We start from the raw sequence: 22,329 nt of genomic DNA on the forward strand, positions 1-22,329 counted from the left end.
TGCCTACATATTGTGACGAGTAAATGTATGAATCGATGTATGTTAATGTTAAATTTTTCGTCTAGGTCAGGTTGGACTGAACGCCATCGACCAAACAGCAAGGCTTATATGTAATCTGAAGAAGGATACTGACAATAAAAGAAAGCCACCCAGTTTACTTGACTGACAATGAATCCATGAACTGACAACTGTGTATTATCACTGGATCGCTGGATTTTTCAAAGGAGGATGGCTTATTTTATTTTTATAAAGCCTTTTGGAGTTAATAATGGCCTAACTACAAATTTATGCCAATCATTACTAGTGCGTCAATTATGAGAAAATGCAAGCCTGTGATTATCATTATAGAAAGTAGGGATGAGGGCAACAGGAAATCGGAATGCAAAATAAATATGTGTGAAATCTAAATTATCATTGTGTAAATACACAGTATCGCCTTTGTTTACGCCAGTATCTGTAAAATTAAAAAAATCTACGCAATCATAAGCCAACTATTATCCTGTATCTGGCTGTGTGCTTAATTAGCATAACCAACTTGCCCGATGGGCGGTGCTTTCCCTGCTACAGATAGGTTCAAGCGAAACCCCCGTCCAATCACACCATCTCCAGAGTTAAAACAGACGCGCCGTCGGTGGTTAATGCCGGCGCTGATTGGCTAACACCCTTTCACGTTTAGAGAGATTGTCAGTCAGCTGGAGCTCAAGTAAAACAACACAGTACTTGTTTTTTTTTTATCTTTCAGGGGCTTTTGAACTGGAGACATTTTTTCTCGCTGCGTTTATGGCACCTTTAATACATTACTAAACGGCCCGTGGAACATTCTTTTACGGAGAGAAAAGCGGGAATGTAGCGTTGTTATCGTCCACCCCGATTTTTAACGATAGGTGAGTAAGCTAACGTTAGCTGAAGTTAAATTGCTTAATTAGCACGCGAGCTAGTTAGCCGCCTGTTGCAGTTAGCTTGGCAGCCAAAGAACACAGAAGTTCGAGGTTGCTCGACTCTTCCTTGTATTTTATAAATTTTTTTCTTCCTCGTTTTGAAGCAGGTAACGGCAACTTATGCTGGCTTTCTAGCGTAGCTTCTTGCTAGCTTAGATTGTAAACGACAGTCGGTGAGCTACCCTTCCACCGAAAGTGTCTCCAAGGTGACGGTGGTTGTTTCTCCATCCATTTACTCCTTGCTCTCTCCCTGTCTCTGCTTTCTGATAGCTCCTGACGCCTTTCCCAGGAGAAGCCCGGTGCCCTCTTTTGTTGTCTGGAGCGCCGTGTTGTGGCTGAGAAAGCTCTCGGGGGTCCGTGATTGTTGCTGCCAGGCGGGCCGACGCTAGGAGCGTGGGGGAACATAGCGGCGTGTGTCTGGTGAGGAGATGTCAGAGCGGGGATGCCTCTTTTTGGAGACAGTTTTGTAGGCGAGGGTATACACGAGTGTACACAGTATACCTCTCGCTGGGACTTGGCGTGCAAACCAGCGGAGCGAGGTTTCAGCATAACTAGCAGTGACACATATATGGATGGTGGGGTCGCAGTATGCCCACCCCCTCGAGTACCACTACATCACCGGCTGGAGGGAGAAGCAATACTGGGGGAGAGGAAGAGGGGCCCATGTCCGCAGCTTCTACCTCCTCAATCGGCTCATCTTTCCGGTTCGTCCCAGCCTTCTGCCTGGGCGTGGTGGCAGCAGTAGTATTTCAGCTGGCATGGGGAGGCCTGTCTCTCACCTCGTTCTTCTTAAAGCTCTTCATCTATGTGTCATTCGCCCTCCTGTGTTTCCTGGCTGGGAGCTTTGCCCTGCTGGTCAGGAAGAGTCCTCTCAAAGTCAGCTGCTTTAACCGGAGCAGGAGGCAGCCTTCTGAATGGCTGGAGTTCTTCAACAAGCTCATGGTAAGAAGACCCCTTAAATTCATTAAGGGACATGCAGCACACCTCCAGGAACGCAAACTGTAGCTCTGTGCGACATCTCATTAGGATCACACTGTGTCTCATCAGAAAACATTGTTTACTGCTGACATGCAGACTTATATCTAAGGGCTTTTTGCACACTCTGCGTTATTGACAAACTAGATCTGTTGAGCATCTGATGTTTTACATTTTGCCTCCTGATTTGGCCTTCTCAACCATTCCACCCCCTTGTTTCCTGCCCCAATTAATTTCCTTCCACCTCAGCATTTGTACCCAATCTGTCTCTCTGATGATGTCTCCCGACTCTTTTATCCTTGCTGTGTTCTATAATAGAAGAGGTACAGTCATTCTTCTGGATTTAGCCTGATTCGCAACACTGAGCACATGCATACACACAACAAATGGTAATTTATTCTTTAAGGAAAGCCTTTGGGTGTTTGCAGCCGGTTGGTGGCATCCCTCAGCCCAGCGGCTGCCTTTCATCTGTGATGTTTGATGTTTTGTGGCGCTTATGACTTATTGATGTCGACAGTTGATGAGTATTGTCACAAACATTAGTCTGAGTGACATGTTGCATGAGCTGTGACCAATTTAGGCTGCTTCATTTGTCATGATTTTAGGCCTTCTGGACACACAGTTCTAAGTCCTAGCTCTCTTCTCTCCTTGTATTTCCTGTTTTTATGTTGTTCCTTAACTGGAATTGCCTGTTTGGCTACTTTTCAGGTTCGTTTTTTGGTGCCAGTTCAGGAGTCAAGCCAGAGCAGGAGGGTGGTGGTGTCGCACAATGTGGACAAAACCCTGAAGGAAGGTAATTAGTCACCTGTTTTATGGCACATTTATGTGAATGCATGAGGAGCTATTGATGTGTGAGGAGATTTTGATATTCTAGCAGATGATGTTAAAAAGAACTTAAAAAACCCCCAATTGCTTCTTCTGTTTCTGCCATTTTTGTGGCATCCTGTCTTTATAGAGTAAAATGTGTGAGCGAATCAGGATTCTGAAATTGGATCATATGACAGTCAGACGTCTGAGATCACTTGAGAGTCAAGTGTGGTCATTTTTTGAAAGGCTTTAAATTGGCGATTGCAGAAGAGTGAGATTTTCATTGATTATTCATGCTACTTTTTTGAAGGACTTCAGAAGCAAAAAAAACAAAACAAAACAAAAAAAAACTTCAGAAGCAAACATGAATGTGTCTTCCTCAAAATTTCAGTTTCAGTTATTTCAGTGTTTGAATTCCACGTATAAAAAGTTCAAAATTCCATAAAAAGACTTTTCCTTTAGCATTTATGCTCTTTTCAAGCTCTGCATTATGTTTTGTTTTGTTTTGTTTGTGGACTCTACCGTAGTAGCTTATCTTACATTGGGCCTCGGTCTAGCCTCTCAGTTCATAACACTGTCTGAAACAAAATGTTTCAGCTCCCTTTCCTGTCCATTAATGCTCCTGATTGGCTGCCACTCTCAAACAAAATACATGAACAGCAGCTGTGGTCTTAACTTTGAGATGACTGTAATAAGGACATCCATTCTCACTGGTGTTATTCAGAGTTGAGAGCTGGGAAAACGTAAAATTTTTAAAATGTAGTACTTTACAGCATCAACACTGCCTTCTCTCCAGTCATTGAATTAGACATATTTTGGTGGCATTACAATACATTGTATAATACTGCACTTCGACAGTGGTGATTCAAAAGGATAGTCATGTTGATTCTTATTGTGGCTGGCTCTGTTTTGAAAAAAAAAACTTTGCTTTTTTTCATATTGAAAACTTGAAGCTTACACAGCATTAAAATCTGTTTTTCACTCTCAGTAGTATTAGGAGACCTTTCCTGAAATGACTGACTGATGGAAAAAGTTTCAACTTCTGTTTTTGACAAAATTGCTGACTGACGGAGCTCTGCTTCTGTCATTCACCACGACCTGTCACCCATCTCTCCCACACATTAAACCAGTAGAAGGTTAAAGACACGTACACACTGGGATCCGCAAACAGACACTTGCACACCCATGCACGCTCAGTAGATCAGTGCATGTGCCTGCCAAGTAACAGATGGCTCCAGGATTTACACTGAGGGTGTGTGTTTGCACATCCTTCTGTGTGTTTTTAAAAAATGGTCCTTTGATTGCAGTGTGATACAAGCTTATGACATTATTAGCTTTATAATCAAGACGGGCTGTGTCAGTGAACTGATGCCTTGATATACCTTGATGTGTTTTGTGGGATTCTTTAGAGTTATGCATTTAAAGCAAGCAGAATACTTGCATTCTAGTTAGAACCTTTCCAGAGGAGCTTACTGTGAGTGCTCAGCACAAAATACCTTCTGAACTGTGTCTCATTTATTTTATTCATTTTTTTTAAAAAGATGAAGAAGTAGTATGAGAGCATAATGTTGTTTGAAGTGGAAACTGAGAAATGGAGCAAATCCAATTGTGCAAGATTGGTCTTTATCTGTTATTAGAGTGCTAACCTCTCTAACCATTCATCCCCCCTCTTCATCTGTTTCTAAAGCACTGATCCTGGTCAGTTCCAGTGTCTAAAGGCACACATAGAGGTTGTATGGTCGCTTAACTTGCATGTCTCTGGTTAAAGGGAAAAACCCCAAGAAGGTGACAAAGTATGTGCTTTACAGTCATTCCTTACAAGAGTGAATGCTGGTCATGTCCGTTGTGAGTATTAGGGTGCTTCTCCTCCTGTTCTGCAACATACAGTACATGTTGATAATGTGCTGTATATAATCTACAGAGGGTTCGCTTGGATCACTGCATACACTTCAAAGACAGAGAGATTCTGCATTTAGTTAAAAGATCACAACAGAACAATTGGTTTGGTTCACACATTAAAACTGAATTTCACAGAGAAGGGGAAGTGCCACACTGTACTTCAAAGCATAACTCGATCAGTATGCAGTTATTCAAGTGATAATATTAATTTAATTTTTACAGTTGAATTCATTTTTTACGTATATGTTGTACTGTTTAGAATACTGGACGAGCTGCTCATATTTGGATTGCATCTGATTTTTTTTTTTTTTTTTTTTCCCTGTGATTTTGCTCTTTGTGCAGTTTGTAAGTTAAAGATTTGACCAGTAAAATCTGTTTTTCAGCAGCTAGTTAAAGCAGAGCGCTCACTGTTAAGCTATGGTGTTCCCAGGGTTAAAATTAACCTTCCAGTTGCAGCCGTCTGTGTGGAGTCTGGGTGTGTTATTTATATATTTCTGTCAGTTTTTTTTCCAGGTGCTGTAGTAGGTGTCTCCTCCTATATTCTTCCTGTAGTTACATCATTTGAAAGTGAGTGTGAGGGATTGCCAGTGTTTTGTTTGTTTGTTTTTGTGCATCTAAGGGTCAGCTCTGTGATGAGGTGGTGAGCTGTCCAGTTTCCAGTTACAGCTTTCCCCTCACAGAATGAATGCTGGGATAAGCTCTCGGGGGGGAGGGCTGGGGACCGTTTACAGAAAAGCGGGCACAGAAAGTAGATGATGGAAAGCGTGAACCACCCTCCAGCTTTCATAAGCTGCACCTGGGCTTTGGGGAAATGAAACTCGATGCACCCGTTGTGGTCTTCAGTGGCTCATTGAAAACAGAGTTTATACAGGGTTTGTGTTTTGTTTTGTTTTTTTTTTGTGCATCAAAAGTTTGAAATGTAAAAAAGCCATTTGGTGTTACTGTCAGAAGAGTACTGACTGCAGCTGTTTGTCTATTCTAACAAAAACTGGATTTAGATTTTCTTTTGCTGTCTCCGCAGTGTTTGACTATGCCTACAGAGACTATATCCTATCCTGGTACATTCCTTTGAGTCATGATGAAGGCCAGTTGTACTCCATGCTGTCAGAGGACTGGTGGCAGATGATCGGGCAGTTGAGATCCAGGCTTGCTGAGATCGACCTCGTCAACGTAGTGTGTTATGACAGCATCCGGATTCTACACACACACTTCACCGACCTCAAAGCTGCATCTGCAAGGTGCACTAACACACACTCTTTAATTGTATGAAGTTCTCCCACAATATTCATCACCTGCAAATCAAGGATGGGAAAGCTAGTGAAATAATGTGTTGTTACTGTCAGAGTCACTGAGCCTCTAACAGCTTTCTTTGCACAGGTATGACTCACAGTTGTTTATCAGGAAATATGTTCCATCTTTGATTTGTTACTGAAAAAGATTTCTCTTCCCACCAGTGTCCATACCTAGTACCATAATTTTATGTACACAGATGGTGTGAAATTACTGCAATTTGGTCCAGCGTAACCGCATTAAAATCCCCCTTCAGTGTGTGCCAGGTACACTATCACACATGTGTGTGCAGGAAAAAGAACAGACAGAGCGATGATTCACACATCATCTGGTTTTATTATCTTGGCCAGTCAGACGAGACTTATGATTTGATTGCACTGCTGTGATGTCTGGTCTGCCTAATTTCCAATTGCTTGGGAACAATGTAGCAGCAGCAGCATGTCTTTAGAAGCAAAAACAGCGAGCTACAACACAGCTGAAGTATGAATAACAGAGGGAGCGAAGCTTTAGCTCACGTAATATAATCGGACATCTAAGGTGTGTGTGTGTGTGTGTGTGTGTGTCTGTGTGTCTCCCCAGACCAGAGGAAGTGGCTCGGCCGTTTCCTCTCCATCCCTGTTTGGTCAGTCCGGAATCGGAGCTGGCCTTCCTCCGCTGTGTAGCCAGAATACTACTGCTATGTCTGCTGCCACAAAAGGATGCCAAGTCGCACACACTACGCTGCTGTCTCACTGAAGTCATCACTAATAAAGGTACATAACTTCCTTGGGGATTAATAAAGAATTCTGATTCTAATTGGTCATTGTCACATACATGCATTATTGTTGTCAAAGAATAATATGTTCTGTTTTAATGTACTGTTTATAAGTCATTGCTTTTTTGTCTTATGGATTGTTATTAAAAGTAGCAGTCGTTGAATGTTTATATCTTTATTTTGGCTCTACTCCAAGTCATTAAACACAAGAGTACCGTAATTGTCGGGCTATAAGCCGCTACTTTTTGCACCAGCTTTGAACCCTGCGGCTTTTAGTCAGGTGCGGCTTTTCTATAGATTGTCCATGATTTTTGTGATATCGTAAGACTATTTGTTTTGTTTGTTCCGCTGTTGTACGGCACTACGTTGCCTGGCGGAAGGATCGGGGTTCAAGAGTGGTATGTTGGTCACATGTCCATCCTCCAGGCAACGTAGTGCCGTACGAAGTAGCGCGAAAAACAAACTTCAAAGTAGCGCTACGCGTTCAGTGGGAGGCGTGGATGACGAGCGGCGATAAACTTGCGAAAAGCAAGTTATGCTCAACTCCACCGGTGGATTCTGACAGCGTGGAAAAGTGTGAAAACATCCACGATCACCAACGGATTTCGAAGGGCTGGACTGCTGCATGATGAAGAGGAGGACACCGCCACGGCCCTTCAGAGGGTGTTCGACTCTGACACTGACAATGAGGATTTGTTTGGTTTTGAAAGTGACAACGAAGGAAAGAAGCTGAGAGTGGATGACGAAGCCATCCTGAACCTGTTCGTTTCCGACACTGGAGAAGAGGACTTTGGTGGTTTTAGTGCGCAGGAAGATGAGAAAGATGGTGGTGAATGACTGGCTTTTCTTCTTGTTAAAGCCGTGTCACTGCACCTGAGCCTAAAAGGTAGTCCGAATCTATTTTTCTGGTGTGCTGTAGGTTACTGTTATGTACTACATTTGTTACTCATTTATGAAGCACAGCACATGTGCAAATATGTACCCATAACTTGTTTTTCAAAATATTAATAAAAGAGGTGTGTCTCCAAACAGCCATCTCTTTCCTGACAATTCGCTTTGTGTATATTCTCTTACATATGATAAGTCAACATTGAAACACCTGCGGCTTTTGGTCAGGTGCGGCTAATGTATGTACAAAACAGGATTTTCCCCTGATTTTAGCTTGTGCGGCTAATATTCAGGTGCGCTTTGTAGTCCGGGAAATACGGTAGTTGAATCAGCTCCACAGTGCAGACATGGTGATGAAATGTGCACCATCCTCTTGGTGGACTCCGTTTGTCAGTGTCACACTCCCATAATTGGGGAATTAAACATACGCTGTGAATGAATTTCATTTAAATAGAATGAAACTTTACTCAACACATTAGGACACAATTCATGATAAGCACAGTTGTAATTAAAAACACAAATGGTGTCTCCTTTCCTCTAGTTGTTTAATAGTTGCACCTGCTCAGTGAAAGAGATGTAACACTGAGGTGTTGTTGACATAGATGCATAACACTCGCAGCTCTTCAGGTGTGTTTGATAAACAAAGAATAAATATACAATTCTGCTGAATAGTTTTACTCTTTAATATACAATACTATGTAGAACTCTTGAGTTCTTTAATTTCTTTTGATTTTGCTAGGAAAATAAGAAACGGGTGCAGCGATTTATTGAATCATAGCCAAGCATACATGTCAATACAATAATATAAGGCAAAAACAGTGTCTGTACAATTCTCACTAGCTTTAAAGTCAATATTTGTATGACCACCTTTATTCTTCAGCACAGTCTGGTATAGTTCATTTCAGGTCTTCTTTGGGTGTTGGCTGTCTTTTGTTTGTTTCTGTGTCGATGAACTCACACTGCCTCAGTAATGTTGAGGTCTGCGCGCTGGGAGGCCAGTGTGTGTTCCAGTGTGTTCCCCTTTTTTTTTTTTTAAATATCCACACATGCTTTTACTACATTGGTAAAATGCAGTAATTATCACTTACTCCTGCCACTGATTCTTTTTTTTTTTTTTTTTTTTTTTTTTTCCTTTTGGACATATCTCCACCTTTTATCCCATTTCTGGTGACGTTTGAACAAACAGTATTTAGATCAGCTGCAGGGTCAGACGGATTTCTCAGGTCCTGTGTCACGTCTTTGTTGGTTTTTGCCTATTACATGACTTTCACTTACTCTCCATCTGCTGTAGATTGCTTTTTATGCCTGTCACTTCTTCTTTTGTCCTCTACTTTGCCAGTTTCCTCATTTTCTTTTACCTTTTTTTTTTTTTTTTTTTAAAACCATGTAGATGTAAACTTTGTCAAGATATGACAAGATCACCTTGTTGGTGCATTTTCTGCCTGTCAAAGTGTCCTGCCGTTGGGATTTTTACTAGATTTGAATAAAGAAATTGGAACAAATATTATTGTGACAGGCTTTTAGCAACAAAGCGCCTAAAAATACAATATAAACTGTCTCTTTGCTAAGTTTCCTGGTATGTTTGGAGACAGCATTGCTTCTTTTCTTGAATTAGATGCTTGCTTTTTTTTGAATGAATGACTCATAGGTCAGTGTGGCTCAACAAACAAAAACATTCCTCTGGACAAAGACTGGACTCATATTCCTTCCAGTCTTTGTACCTTGAATAAAGACCAAGGGATGAGGGGAGTAACAATAGTGAAAATAATAATTTTCTTACAAAGGATTCAACTCAGAGAGATTATTAAATAGCCAAAGGAAAAGGCTTTGCTGCTCACTAGTAGCTCCACCATTAATTTCAGTCCAAACTCAGGCAAAGCACTTCACTACAGCTCATCACTCTCAGGCTGGCACACACTGAGTCCGAGCAACTCCACACCAGATCTTTTTATAGTGTTGGATGATGATTGGTGAGCAGAGCATGCTCCACACTGGTGGCTCCTCACAGGAAAATGTGTGGCAGCTGCAGGCAGGGGAGAAGGAAAGCAGAACACACCCACTAACAACACCTGTTAGGGTTGTAACAAAATATAACAAATGACGAGTGGCCCAGTCTTTGGACATTACTGCATGTTATAAATAATTTAATTGTCATCTAATTATTGAGCATTGCAAAATGTACTCTTAGCTGTTGTAACAGCACTGACTCACAAGGGAAGTGTGGCAGTGAAGCAAGGAGAGGAAAAAAGAATGCAGGAAGATACAGAACACTTTTTCTTCTTCTCCTGCATTGCAGCAGAGCGTCACACTGTTACTTCTGCACTTGGCTCTTGTTTCCAGAGTACATGTTGGTTTACATGGTGTGAAATGAAACAAATGTTCAATTTTGCTGGCCCGACACACGAATCAATGGACTTTTGTTATTTATCTGTAATGTTTTGCTGCATGTTTGAGCTGTTCTGGAAAATTTACCTGATGAAAAACCAGAAAACTTCAAAAAAAGTTGGAATTCAACTGAGAAAAACTGGAATCTTACAAACTCTGTGGTCATCCTTTCCTCTTGAGCAGGTGTGTTGTCAGTGTTGTTTTGAATGCAGCTGTTGTTGTGTTCCTACTGTGAGAAGGAACGATGAAACGATAGTATTAAGAAAATGTGTGATATCTTGATGTCTAGCTGCTGCTCTGTTTCTAGAACTGCATTCCTCAATTTCCCACACCTAGGATTTTTTTTTATTTTTTTTTTATTTTTAAGATCAGTGTCTCATTTTATTATGCGTCACAGAAATCTGTGGTTCTAACTTCATCAAGAGCATTTGTCCGTCCTTTTTACATCAACGTATTTTTATCTTTGTGTGTGTGTGTTCTCCAGTCCTGAAGCCGTTGGTAGAGGTACTCAGCGATCCAGATTCCATAAACAGGATGTTGTTGTCTCAGCTGGAAAAGAGGGAGCAGCAGGCTGAGCAGCAGAAGAAAGCCTACACCTACGCTGCCTCCTATGAAGACTTTATCAAACTGATATCAACTTCTACTGATGTCAATTTCCTCAAGCAACTCAGGCATGACAGTGACAACGTGCACACACACAGTAGATGCCTACATTACCTCATTTAAGTAGACTATCCTGTACCTACATAGAGTCAAATTAAACAAACCACGTGTGTCCTTATATACATAATGACAAACATGTTAACCAGGCAGTCTTAGCCACCAACATGTTTGCTGCTCAGGGGTTACCATGGGAACAGACAATGTCTCTGCAGCAATATACTTGATCTAAATGCGGGGTAGACATGATACTGCTATATTGTCTCGTTAGTTTGAGAAATGGTGGCTCAGTACTGGCTTCTTTTTGAAATGTTTCTTCTTTTTGTTTGTTTTGATTTATTTTGGCCTCGTCACTTTCCATACTATATTTCCATCTTTCTGTGACGTAATTCATCTAATAATTGTATTTGTCTCCCGTCTTTCCTCCTTTGTAGGTATCAGATCGTGGTAGAGATTATTCATGCCACCACCATCAGCAGCCTGCCTCAGCTCAAGAAGCAGAAAGGTACAGACAACACTACAGTTTCCTGCATTTAAAACCTCAAAAGTATGGCAGCGTTTCAGTTCACGTTCACTGCCCCTAAAAAGCTAGCCAGGTATGCAATATAGGCATTCATTCATAGAAGTAAACAATAAGAGTACAGTCACAATTCTGCTTGTTTTGCAACAATTTGAAGAGAAGTGATGTGAACATTTATCTGTCAGACACTTGCAATATGCCTGAGTTCAGCCTCGTGTCAAAGACTTTTAAGGACCAGGAAGTGACAATGAAAGCGAAGTTTCAGGACAGCTGTGTGAGCGTGGTTATAATGACATTACCAGAGTGACTTTAGTCGTAAATGTATTGCAGCAAAGGCTGATTCCCGTCAGTTTCAAACTTTTACATACAATACTTACCTTCAGACCCAACCACTGAGTCCCATCATTAGTGTTGCAGGTGGTTGGGTCTGAAGGTAAGTATTGTATGTAAAAGTTTGAAACGGATGGACACACAGCACCAGCTGATACAGATTTACAAACAAAACAAGGGAATGAGTGGATTTGAACTGCCCTGCAGTGCAGAGCCTAATTTTTATTCTCATTGATTGAGGGGGGGAAATGGTCCATAAACTGTCTCCATGTGCACTTTTAAACACTATACTATCTATACTGTGTGATCCTGCTGGACTACACAGTATAGACCAGCACTTTTTCAATTTGCTTTTGGGGATTTTGGAGACCCAGTACTGGTTTCTGTTTGCACAGGCTGTTTGCTGTTGAAACACACAGTCCCTGTTCAGCAGTGAATGAATTCATGAGTACATTTAAAGGCCAGTCGGCTGTAGAAACTGCAAGTGCATTCACATGCTGTATCTGAAAATCAATGACCAATAAAGTTCACTTGCTGGTGTGCTTAGCTTGAAGCACATTTTCATAGAATCAGGCCATCGGTATGTATCAGCTTTATCCCGATAGTTCAGTGGCTCCACACCAGGTGATTGTGCGCCTTTGTGTTATTATGTGGCCAGAACTTGCTCAGACAGACTTTCCCTCTCCCTTAGAGAAAAAAGGTAAAGAGTCAGCAGCCATGAAGGCCGACCTGCTGAGAGCCAGAGATATGAAAAGATATATCAATCAGCTGACTGTTGCTAAGAAACAATGTGAAAAAAGGATCCGCCTCCTTGGAGGGCCAAACTATGAGAATAGTGAGGAAGGAGGGGCCGATGACAACGACGAGCCTCAAAGCCAGAAGGTAAATAATATGTCATGTAACTCAGCGGTCCCCAACCTTTTTTGCGCCACGGACCGGTTTATTCCCGACAATATTTTCATGGACCGGCCTTTAAGGTGTCGTGGATAAATACTAGAGATGGACCGATCCGATATTACGTATCGGTCCGATACTGACCTAAATTACTGGATCGGATATCGGAGAAAAATAAAAAATGTAATCCGATCCATTAAATATCACGAAAGCACCTCACAAAACTTGCAACACGCCGTAACTCGCCTCAGAACGTTAGCACGTCGGAGCAGTATGCATCACGTGATAGAGCGGCTGTGGCATGCGGGACCTGTGGTGGTCTGGATAGCATTTGGGGCTTCGCTAGCAACCCGGCATTTCATCTCCGACAAAGTTATCCCGAGAGAAGTAAAGCAAGTGTGTAAGTCCATCTCTGAATGTTTGTAAAGCATTCCTGCGTTAAGCTTAACAAGCGATATATGGAGCGACTGCCTCTTCTTGCTGCTACTTCAATCATGAAACTGCTTAACGATCAGCTGATCGGCTTTTCTGTCGCGAGTCCGTCTCTCTTCTTTGTTTTTGGCCCACTTTGCACCAGAAAGAGGAAACCAGCGGCTGAACAACAGCAGCACGTTTAAGCTTGATAAGCTGTTGTTAGAATGTATTTAATATTACTTTCTGCTCGAGGATCTTTTTCTACGTTGCTGACGGCTGTAACTGTGCAGGGGCGGATCTAGCAAAGTTTAGCCAGGGGGGCCGATAGGGCATTAACAGGGAAAAGGGGGCACAAAGACATACTTTTCTTTCTTATTCTCATTTAAAATGTCTAGCTTTTAATAAATAATTATCTGAATCTTACACCCAAAGTTTTAATCTGATGTAAAATGTATAGAAGTCCATTACTGTATATAGTGACTATTAAGTCTAATATATATACCCTAGTAAGCTATAGTACTTTTTCCTTTGGGAAGGTACCATCTGTGCAGTCTGCAATTTTGTTGACGAAAGATGTTGAATCTATTTAATATTTCTTGAAAAAATAATTGATTTCTGTGCATTTTTTTTCACACTGCATCAAATTAAAGTTGATTACGTCGATTAAGCATCATGAGGTGGAGCGTGAGGGGTGGTTCCCTATTTTTGTTTTATTTATTTATTTTTGTTGTTGCTGGGAGTTGGAACCCTATTAGTTAGGTTGCTTAATATTTATGCTAAGTACTCTTTCAAATACCAGAATAGGGAGGATGGTGTAGGTTTAAGTTTATTAGATTGATCAGTATTGCTGAACTATGAAATAATTTTTTTGCATACAGGTATAACAGAATAGCTTTAGTGTAGTTGTTGTTTTAAACTTGAGTATGAACTTATACAAAATGCAGCAAGATATTTAAAAAAACAGTTTTGTTGATTAAAAATCACTATATCGGATTCATATCGGTATCGGCAGATATCCAAATTTATGATATCAGTATCGGAAAAAAGTGGTATCGTGCCATCTCTAATAAATACAACAAAATAAAACTAGTACCGGTACAGAATAAAAGAATTTATTCATAACACATGAGAAGACCAAGGAAAACCGAGTAAACGATAACAAAATAACGCTGAAAACCGATTAAAAACCCTGAAAACTATACATTTCACACCTGAGCCTCAACTCTCGCGGCCCGGTACCAAACGACTCAAGGACCGGTACCGGTCCGAGGCCCGGGGGTTGGGGACCGCTGATGTAACTAATGCGGTCTCTCTTCATTTCCTGTAAGGTGTGAAATTACTTTGGTTCTTTTTAAAAATTCTCTCCCCTTATGCAGATTCTCCAGTTTGATGACATCCTGTGTAATCCAAGTTACAGGGATCATTTCAGAGTTTACATGGAGAGAGTAGATAAGAGAGCTCTGATAAGCTTCTGGGAACTGGTGGAAACACTGAAAACTGCCAACAAGGTAACGGCTGCACACATTCAAGAGCTCGAGGTGTGACGAGGCGATGGCATTCATACTGAGATGTACACAAAAGTAGAAAATTGGAGTGCTTGATGTAATTTTATTAAACAGTCTTGTATAAAGAAACGTAGCATAAAGCTTTTTGTGAGTCCAGTGCACAAAATCAGACTTGAAAATAACTGCACATAGTGTCAGCAAATGTCTTTTGCTTTAATGTCTTTAAACTTGGAATCTGCTGGTGTGGCTGTAACTGACAGTTAAAAGAAACTTTATTCGTTTTATTAAAAGCTTTGGTGCAGCTTGTTAGTTCATCTACCGTCTGAAGCAAACTATTTTCACTCACCTCCTTTATAGCCAGTGATGTGACCAAATTTAGGATGTCCACTTGCATTCGCACCACAAAGACTTCAGGGTAGAAATAAGAAAAACAGAAACTTGAGATTTTTGCTCACAGAGATTACATTAATTCAGTTTTATTTAAATAGTGTCAAATCCCATTTGCCTGTTGAGAAAACCCCAACGATCATATGTCCCCCTATGAGCAAGCAGTTGGCGATAGTAGGAAGGAAAAACTCCCTTTTAACAGGAAGAAATCAGGTAGAATCAGACTCTGGTATGGGCAGCCATCTGCCTTGACCGGTTGACGTTAGTGATCCAGAGACTAATACTAACTAACACTAACTAATGATAAATGTAGAGCTCTGTATAAACACAGTGAGTGGGGGGGGAAGAAAGGTGAGTGAAGAAGTAAGATAATTTTATTCAGATTATTTGTTATTCAAAACTTTGGTCATGAGCATCAGCCATTGTAACAGTTTGTGAATGTGAAAATATATATGTATGTGTGTGTATGTATGTATGTATGTATGTATGTATGTATGTATGTATGTATAAAAAAGGGAAGCAAAAAATGTTCAAAACGGTGAGAAAAGTATGTGAGAAAATAATTTTTGTTTGACAGAATGAGGTGCCCCAAATTGTTGGGGAAATTTACCAGAAGTTCTTTGTGGAGAGCAGAGACATTCCAGTGGAGAAGTTTCTTCTGAAAGAGATCCAGCAGAGTTTGGTGGGGAACAGAGGAACACAAGTCTTTGTTAAACTACAAGAACAGGTATGTGCTGCTCTGCTTAGCCAGCTGCAGCTACCTGTAGCTACAGCAGCTGACGGTGGATTTCTTGAAAATCTCAAAAGAAAGCTGTTGAACTTCGATCATTAAAAGCGTGTGTAACAGTGGAAACTGACACATCCCTTAGGTTGCTGAGACAATGAGAGAGCGTTACTACCCCTCCTTCCTGGTGTCCGACCTCTACGATAGGCTGATCAGACGAGACGACCATCACAGCCAATCGCGGTGTAGCCCAGAGGAAAAGGGAGAAGGGGTGAGGCATTCATACGCAAACGACACACATGCATACAATACTAAATGAATGTGTTTAACACTTGTTTTTCTTTATATCCTCTGAAGTGCCAGGGTCTAGATACAGGAGAGGTGTGTGACGAGGGCAGTAAAGGAATCAATGAGCAGGCGAGCTATGCTGCTACTAAACTACACCAGCTCTATGACAAACTGGAGTACAAGCGACAAGCCCTGGGCTCAATCCAGAACGCACCCAAACCAGACAAGAAGGTAACAAAATATAGGTCAATGTGCTAAATACAGTCTGTTGGATCACTTCAGTATTGAGTATCAGGATGTTGGAATGAAGTGGAACCAATTGCAGGATGTTTGATTGGGTTAAACTCCCATTTATCTGATGTGGTCCCTGCTAGAGTATGTGACAACTTTAAAGTAAAGTAGAGCTTTGAAAACACCTCTGAATGCAAAGACTTTTATTTATTGTGGTTCAGCATAATGTCATTTTACTGTAACTCGTGTGCTTATCTGCCTCTGGTGTGTGCTTTGCAGATAGTAAGCAAACTAAAAGAAGAAATAGGAGCCATGGAAAAAGAACACAGCGAACTTCAGCAACACATCACAAGGACTGACTGGTGGTGTGAAAACCTGGGGAATTGGAGGGCTACGATAACTACAGCTGAGGTAAAAGGAAACAACAAACCTGAGTGTAGAAACGAATGATGCACTCACCTAAACAGTTTACAGCAGTCTGCAAGCATGCCCTTCATCCTTTATGCTCTTGCACAGAAGAAACAAATGAGCCACACAGCACAGATAATTTAATACTCTGCATACTTTATGCTTAAGTATAGAAGATAGATTGGACAACACATACATTTGTATAGATCAAGCACATTTCTGTTCTTTATCTATACAGGACTAGATTCACTAAACTTCATGCAGCAATCACAGAAATGGCCCAGTGGGAGTGGAAAGTTCTGTGGTTGATCTACTAACAGTGCACATTAAATTCATAGAAGAACAGAAATCATCATTTAGAGTCAGATCGTGTATGTGTGTGAAAATATTACTGTTACTTTGATGTGTGTAGAAGCATATTTTTCTTTCTTTCTTTAGTTTTTCACCAGGCTGCATGTTTTTAATGAAAAGTTAGTGTTAAACATTGTAACATTGGATGTTAATCAAAGACACTGCAGGTTTGCTTGAGTGTCTCGTCCTTCAAAACTCTTACACATAACATGCACTAAGGCCAGCCCTAACACTGTCCTATGTTAATGAATATTGACAGTATCTCTATAATGCTAAACGATTGTTTTTCCAGCCGACATTAAATCTGACCCTAGTCATTCACATTTCATTCATTTTGTTCTTTCGTGTACTTACGTGTGTAAATCCTTTGTAAATTTATACTAAATTATAAAAATATATTGTGACAATGAAGGACCCGACAACAGCAGCGTTGCAGTTCAACACATCCTTTATTGACGGACTTCCCAACATGTGCAGCTTTCTGGCTGCCCTGCTCCTGTAGCACACAACACCGCCCTCTCCTCCGGTCCTGGCAACATCTTTAACAGGGGAGACATGATTAGATGATCAGGGTCAGGTGTGTCAGCCTCCCCTGACAGTACACTCTGAACTCCACTGCTCCACCCTTCCCCTGCAGCTGAGCCACACCCCACCACATATATATTAATGTGCCTGAATAAAGAATATCCAGGTTGTGTCAAAAAGAATCCTCTGATTTCAAAGAGCTTAATTTCAAGGCCACTCACCGATAACGACTTAATTGCGCATTGTTAAAAAGAGTGGATCTGTGAGCAGCATAACGACAGCAGTGGCTGCATTGACTCAAAAGTATGGGACAGATTTGACTGTGGTATGGACTAAAGCTGTGTGGCTGGAGGGGGACACATTGAGCACTTGGGAATATTGTTTTTATATTCTTTTTTTCTTTTTTAAAGTATATTCTTTATTTTAAAAAAGTGTCACCTTTTGATATCAGATTCTTTTTGATACGCCCTGTATGGATACTACATCTGTCCATTTTGGGGTTGTGGGTTTTTTTTTTTTTTTTGTTTTTTTTTTTTTTTGTTTTTTTTTTTGGAAATTCCCAAGTAATCTCTCTCCAGAGTAAAGAGGTGGTGGTTTATTGTGTATGTTTGTGTGTATTTCAGGCTGCAGAGGAAGGTGGTGAGACTGTAGCTTGTTACAGTGTGTGTGTTAGCCTGGTGGAAGGAGAAGAAACGGCCAACAGTCGCTGGAGCGTCCAGAGGAAACTCACTGAATTCCAAATGTTGCACCGCAAACTCACAGAGGTAACAAGGCACCAATCCTGCACACATGGATCAACAGCTGCTGCCTTGTTGTTTAAATGCTTAATGTCCCCTGCACAATAAACCAGTAAGGTCATCAGCTCACTGTGTAGCACTGAAATGGAAAGACTCTCAACAAAAAAAAATAATGTGATGATGGATTTACTGCAGCCTATGTGCCACAGAAAGCAGAGACTGCTGTTTGTTAGAAGCATTTCCAGTCCTCTGTGTGACCATCTGTGGTCACTGTACAGTGATAAATTGGTTTAGATGAAATCTAATATCTGTGACATCTGGAGAGCTGCATGCTTTTAGTCAGTCTGCTCTATTGACTAATTTATGGTTGTTAATGCATTTCTGAATCTAACAAGAGTAAACAGAGTAGCTGTTGAAATCAAAAATACACATATTTTTGCCTCCTGTTAGTGTAAAATCATCACCTGTTAATGTGTCTCTCCTTCAGTGTTTTCCATCACTGAAGAAACTCCAGTTACCATCACTCAGTAAACTTCCCTTCAAATCTATTGACCAGAAGTTTTTGGACAAAAGCAAAACACAACTCAACACTTTTCTCCAGGTAAACAAGCAGCTGCTGCATCTATATTTTATATCTCTATCACCTGCTGTGATACAATCACAAATGCTTCACTTTATCTCTACATTGTTAATTATAACACACAAAAACCAGGGTGCTGAATCACAACCTATTTCAGTCTATGAAATGTGTGAGCTCTTTTAATTAAATATTACACTGTAACGAGGTCTGTAACCTTACAAAGTCTGTGCTCACAAAAGCTTATTCTGCTTATGATCACAGCTGTTGATGATAACGTCAGGTGTGTGTGTGTGTGTGTGTCGTGTGTTAGCGTCTCCTAACAGATGAGCGGTTGTGCCAGTCAGAGGCTCTCTATGCTTTCCTCAGCCCGTCTCCAGAACATCTGAAGGTAAGCCATTTCTCATATTTCAATTTTAAAAAGAACGGGGAATAATATGCTTATTTCCATAAGTGTTTGCACATTTCTTTTTAAATTTATTGCCTGTACATAACAACAATGGATTTGAAATAAAGTTAACTCAATGGGATTAACTGACATATTAGATCAGCTCTGTAGGAGTTACAGTTTCCCTATTTTTACAGATTCATCAGTGATTGTACATATAATAATTATTTTCTTAATTCTTCACGTTTAATGACTACCAGAGGTTTGCAGCCCATAGACCTCATGCGATGCTGGATTTTCCTGTCTGAGGCTATAAATTTCAATTTTTATTTTTTCATAAAATAATGAAGAAACAGGCCCCACCCAGACGTGAAATTGTTGTCTTGCAATTGTATATTTTATTTAGCGTCTATTAAATGGAAGTGCAGTGACAAAATGCAGTAATTCATGAATGTTACAGCAGTTTTTGTTATCATTCTTTTTTACCTTAAAGTCCTCACCTTATTCCAAATCCACTGTGTGGGTGTACAGTGTGAAATGACCAAAATTGTATCACATATTTCCTTTCTTTTCAAAGCCACCACTTTGTCCTAGAGCTGGGCGATAGAACGATAACGATATGTATTGCGAAATAACTTTTCCTCGATAGAAAAGTTAAACCTACCCTGTTGAACTTATTATGGGAAATAAATATTTAAATAAAAACAAGCTGCTGATTATTTCACATTTTACTTGTGAGCAATATAGTTATTTGGCTTATATCGTGATAGATATCGTTATCGCCTGAAATGAAAAAAAAAACAAAAAAACATATCGTGATACGAAAAAAATCTTAAATCGCCCAGCTCTACTTTTCCTGTTTTAATACTTTTAAAAGTTAAATAACCATTTAACTTCATTAAAACTCAATCTATTTTAAACCCCAAACCAGAAGAAGCATTAGTTTCCTGTATTAGTTAATCAGCTAAAGTTCTCTGACATGAGTTGTGTTTGTTACTTTAATCTGAAATTTTGACCCTGTGAATTTAATGAGCGGCAATTACTTACATCAGATATGGGCCATTAAATACAAGGTTATTGCTCTAATTACCAGCAGCTTATTGATGCTCTTTTACGCACATTTATGGCTTTGTGCAGTGTTCGAGCAGCAACACTGGCAGAGCCGCTTCATAAGAGGGTCACTACTCATTTGACACTGGCACCATTAATGAGGAGATGCTGATTACAGGGCCGTGTTTGTGGCTTCACAGGGATCCTTTCATGTTTCAGACCTTCCTGATAGGTGTGTTATCTGGATGATTTTGTCCATTGTATGCAGACCATTTTATAGTAATGATATCTTGTATAACGTTTGAAGGTGATGTCTATTCAGAAGAAATCCTCTTTCTCACTGGCCTCCTTCCTAGAGAGGTTACCTGGAGATTTTTTCTCCCATACTGAGGTACACACTCATGCACGACGAGTAAAGCAGCATTCCCATGCTGTCCTGCATCCTCATTTGCATGATGTGCGCTGTACATTTTCTTCATAGGAGGATGGCGATGACGACAGTGACTTGTCAGACTACGATGAAACAGACGGGCGGAAAGATGCTCTGGCTGAACCCTGCTTCATGCTCATAGGAGAGATCTTTGAACTCAGAGGAAGTGAGCAGGACACTGTTTTGATGTTACACACGCTCGTGTTGGTGAATTCTAACTGCCTCAGAGTCTGTTTATCTGAATACATTCCCTCTCTGTCTGTCTTCCTGCTCAGTGTTTAAGTGGGTGAGGAAGACTTTAATTGCACTAGTCCAGGTGACATTTGGACGAACTATCAACAAGTAAGTACTAACAAGTACTCTTTTAGTCAGTGGTCTGGCAGTATTGTTGATCCAGAATAAAATATCTCATCTGTCGAGTCCAGATCCAGAGGCTTTGTTAACTTATGCAAGGTAGAGAGTGTAACACCTATTGTACATTTTCCTGAGATGAAAGTTTTCAGGCCTCTGTTGTGTATTTCAGACAGATCCGGGACACTGTAAACTGGATCTTCTGTGAACAGATGTTGGTGTGCTACATCAGTGTGTTCAGGGACACCTTCTGGCCTGATGGCAAGCTGGCGCCACATATCAAAGCTCGAACGGACTATGAACGCACTGAGACCAAGGAGCGCGCTCAGCAGAAACTACTTGACAACATCCCAGGTAGCAACACACACACAGGCGTGACTTATTATTTCATTTATTATGATTGCACATGTTTGCAGTGTAAAAGAAATAAAGAATAAAGTGCTTGATTCAGCATGCTTTTCCTCGTCCACCAGATGCACTCACAAATCTAGTTGGCCAGCAGAATGCCCGCTACGGCATCATCAAGATCTTCAGTGCTCTGCAGGAGGCCAATGCCAATAAGCACCTTCTCTATGTAAGCGTGACACACATTTCCAACATCAGCGTTTCATTAAAACAAGATTTCTTAGCCATTTATTTTTTCCCTGTCTCCCTGTGTTTGTTAGGTATTGATGGAAATGTTACTAAAGGAGCTGTGTCCTGAGCTCAGGGCTGAGGTGGACAGTATCTGAACACATGCATGAGAATGAGGATCGGCTGGTTCGTCTTTCAGGCCTTTCTGTAGCTGACCAATCACAAACTGCCAAGCCAAACAGGGAGAGGGCCATTGGGTGAATCCTCAGACAGAAAGCAAGCTGCGTTGGTCAGAGTTGAGATGCACGAAGACTCTGTTCAAAGAAATTTGCTGTGAACCGGTGAAAAGTTGGCCTAACACTCTCCTGACAAAGCTGCTGACAGAAGGGTGCATCTCTAAACCTGCGTTTGGACAGGGAGAAACCACAGGGACTTCTTCCTATCTAGACTGCAGTCTGATGAGACTGATCACAGAAGAACAAAGTGTATTTTTGACTTAAGCAACTCACATCTGTGTTTTTCTTTTAAAAATAATTATAATTCTTTCACTAGCACTGACATTCAGCATCTGTGCCAGAACAGACTGAAATGAAATGTTTCACTCAAATGTAAATGATGGTGGTTTGGTCGACAACTTCTTTGTACATCTTTAATTTTTAGAGTAGATAATCGACTGACTTGACTAAAGACAAAAAAAAGACAGTCAGACTCGCTGTTGCCCTCTAGAGGCGACCGCTGTGAGTCCCAGCCCACATACCTCTGAACATTCCTTCTACACACAACCTGAGCAACACTTGTTCTGTGATTCTTGTAATAAGGCTTATAATTGTGCAATGTAATGTAAAAGTCATTGTGATGATTTTATTTATGATTTATTATTGATAGATTTTATTTTTACCAAAAATTGTTTAGAGAGCATTTATATAAGCAATAAATTGCAAACAAAAAGCGGTTGTGAGTTTTGCATTTCTTTGGGGGGAAAAAAAAGTGTGTGTGTATATGTACGTATGTATGTATGGGGGGGAAGCACAATGACGTAGTCGCTTGTTT

General features: G+C 40.7%; 1 protein-coding gene across 2 annotated transcripts; it reads left to right on the forward strand.

Moving 5' to 3' along the window:
- The first annotated feature begins 598 nt into the window (after nucleotides 1-598).
- Nucleotides 599-22,232, forward strand: snx25 (sorting nexin 25). Of its 2 annotated transcripts, XM_085472914.1 has the most exons (22): nucleotides 604-884; nucleotides 1,209-1,880; nucleotides 2,622-2,706; nucleotides 5,641-5,857; nucleotides 6,489-6,661; nucleotides 10,421-10,607; nucleotides 11,031-11,101; nucleotides 12,138-12,328; nucleotides 14,131-14,262; nucleotides 15,224-15,373; nucleotides 15,516-15,641; nucleotides 15,728-15,889; nucleotides 16,169-16,300; nucleotides 17,797-17,937; nucleotides 18,398-18,511; nucleotides 18,801-18,878; nucleotides 20,233-20,316; nucleotides 20,407-20,521; nucleotides 20,631-20,697; nucleotides 20,879-21,060; nucleotides 21,180-21,280; nucleotides 21,372-22,232. In XM_085472914.1, the coding sequence occupies exons 2-22, from the start codon at nucleotides 1,527-1,529 to the stop codon at nucleotides 21,435-21,437; spliced, it is 2,928 nt and encodes a 975-aa protein (XP_085329040.1). In that variant the 5' UTR covers nucleotides 604-884; nucleotides 1,209-1,526; the 3' UTR covers nucleotides 21,438-22,232. The 2 variants fall into 2 exon arrangements, with proteins under 2 accessions (XP_085329042.1, XP_085329040.1); XM_085472916.1 differs by lacking the exons at nucleotides 20,233-20,316; nucleotides 20,407-20,521; nucleotides 20,631-20,697; ... (1 more) ...; nucleotides 21,180-21,280; nucleotides 21,372-22,232 and adding an exon at nucleotides 20,013-20,156 and having other exon boundaries at nucleotides 599-884.
- Nucleotides 22,233-22,329: the final 97 nt, after the last annotated feature.

This window comes from Copadichromis virginalis, linkage group LG2 (genome assembly GCF_057382275.1).
Source record: "Copadichromis virginalis isolate Kocher_CV1m ecotype Utaka linkage group LG2, C_Virginalis_male_GT1.1, whole genome shotgun sequence".
Classification (NCBI taxonomy): domain Eukaryota; kingdom Metazoa; phylum Chordata; class Actinopteri; order Cichliformes; family Cichlidae; genus Copadichromis; species Copadichromis virginalis.

Excerpts from the sequence above, each read along its gene's own strand:
- snx25 (XM_085472914.1), top strand. The coding sequence starts at position 1,527 with ATGCCCACCCCCTCGAGTACCACTACATCACCGGCTGGAGGGAGAAGC. Across the intron at positions 5,858-6,488 it reads CTCAAAGCTGCATCTGCAAG|ACCAGAGGAAGTGGCTCGGC; the intron begins GTGCACTAACAC and ends GTGTCTCCCCAG. Across the intron at positions 12,329-14,130 it reads ACGAGCCTCAAAGCCAGAAG|ATTCTCCAGTTTGATGACAT; the intron begins GTAAATAATATG and ends CCCCTTATGCAG.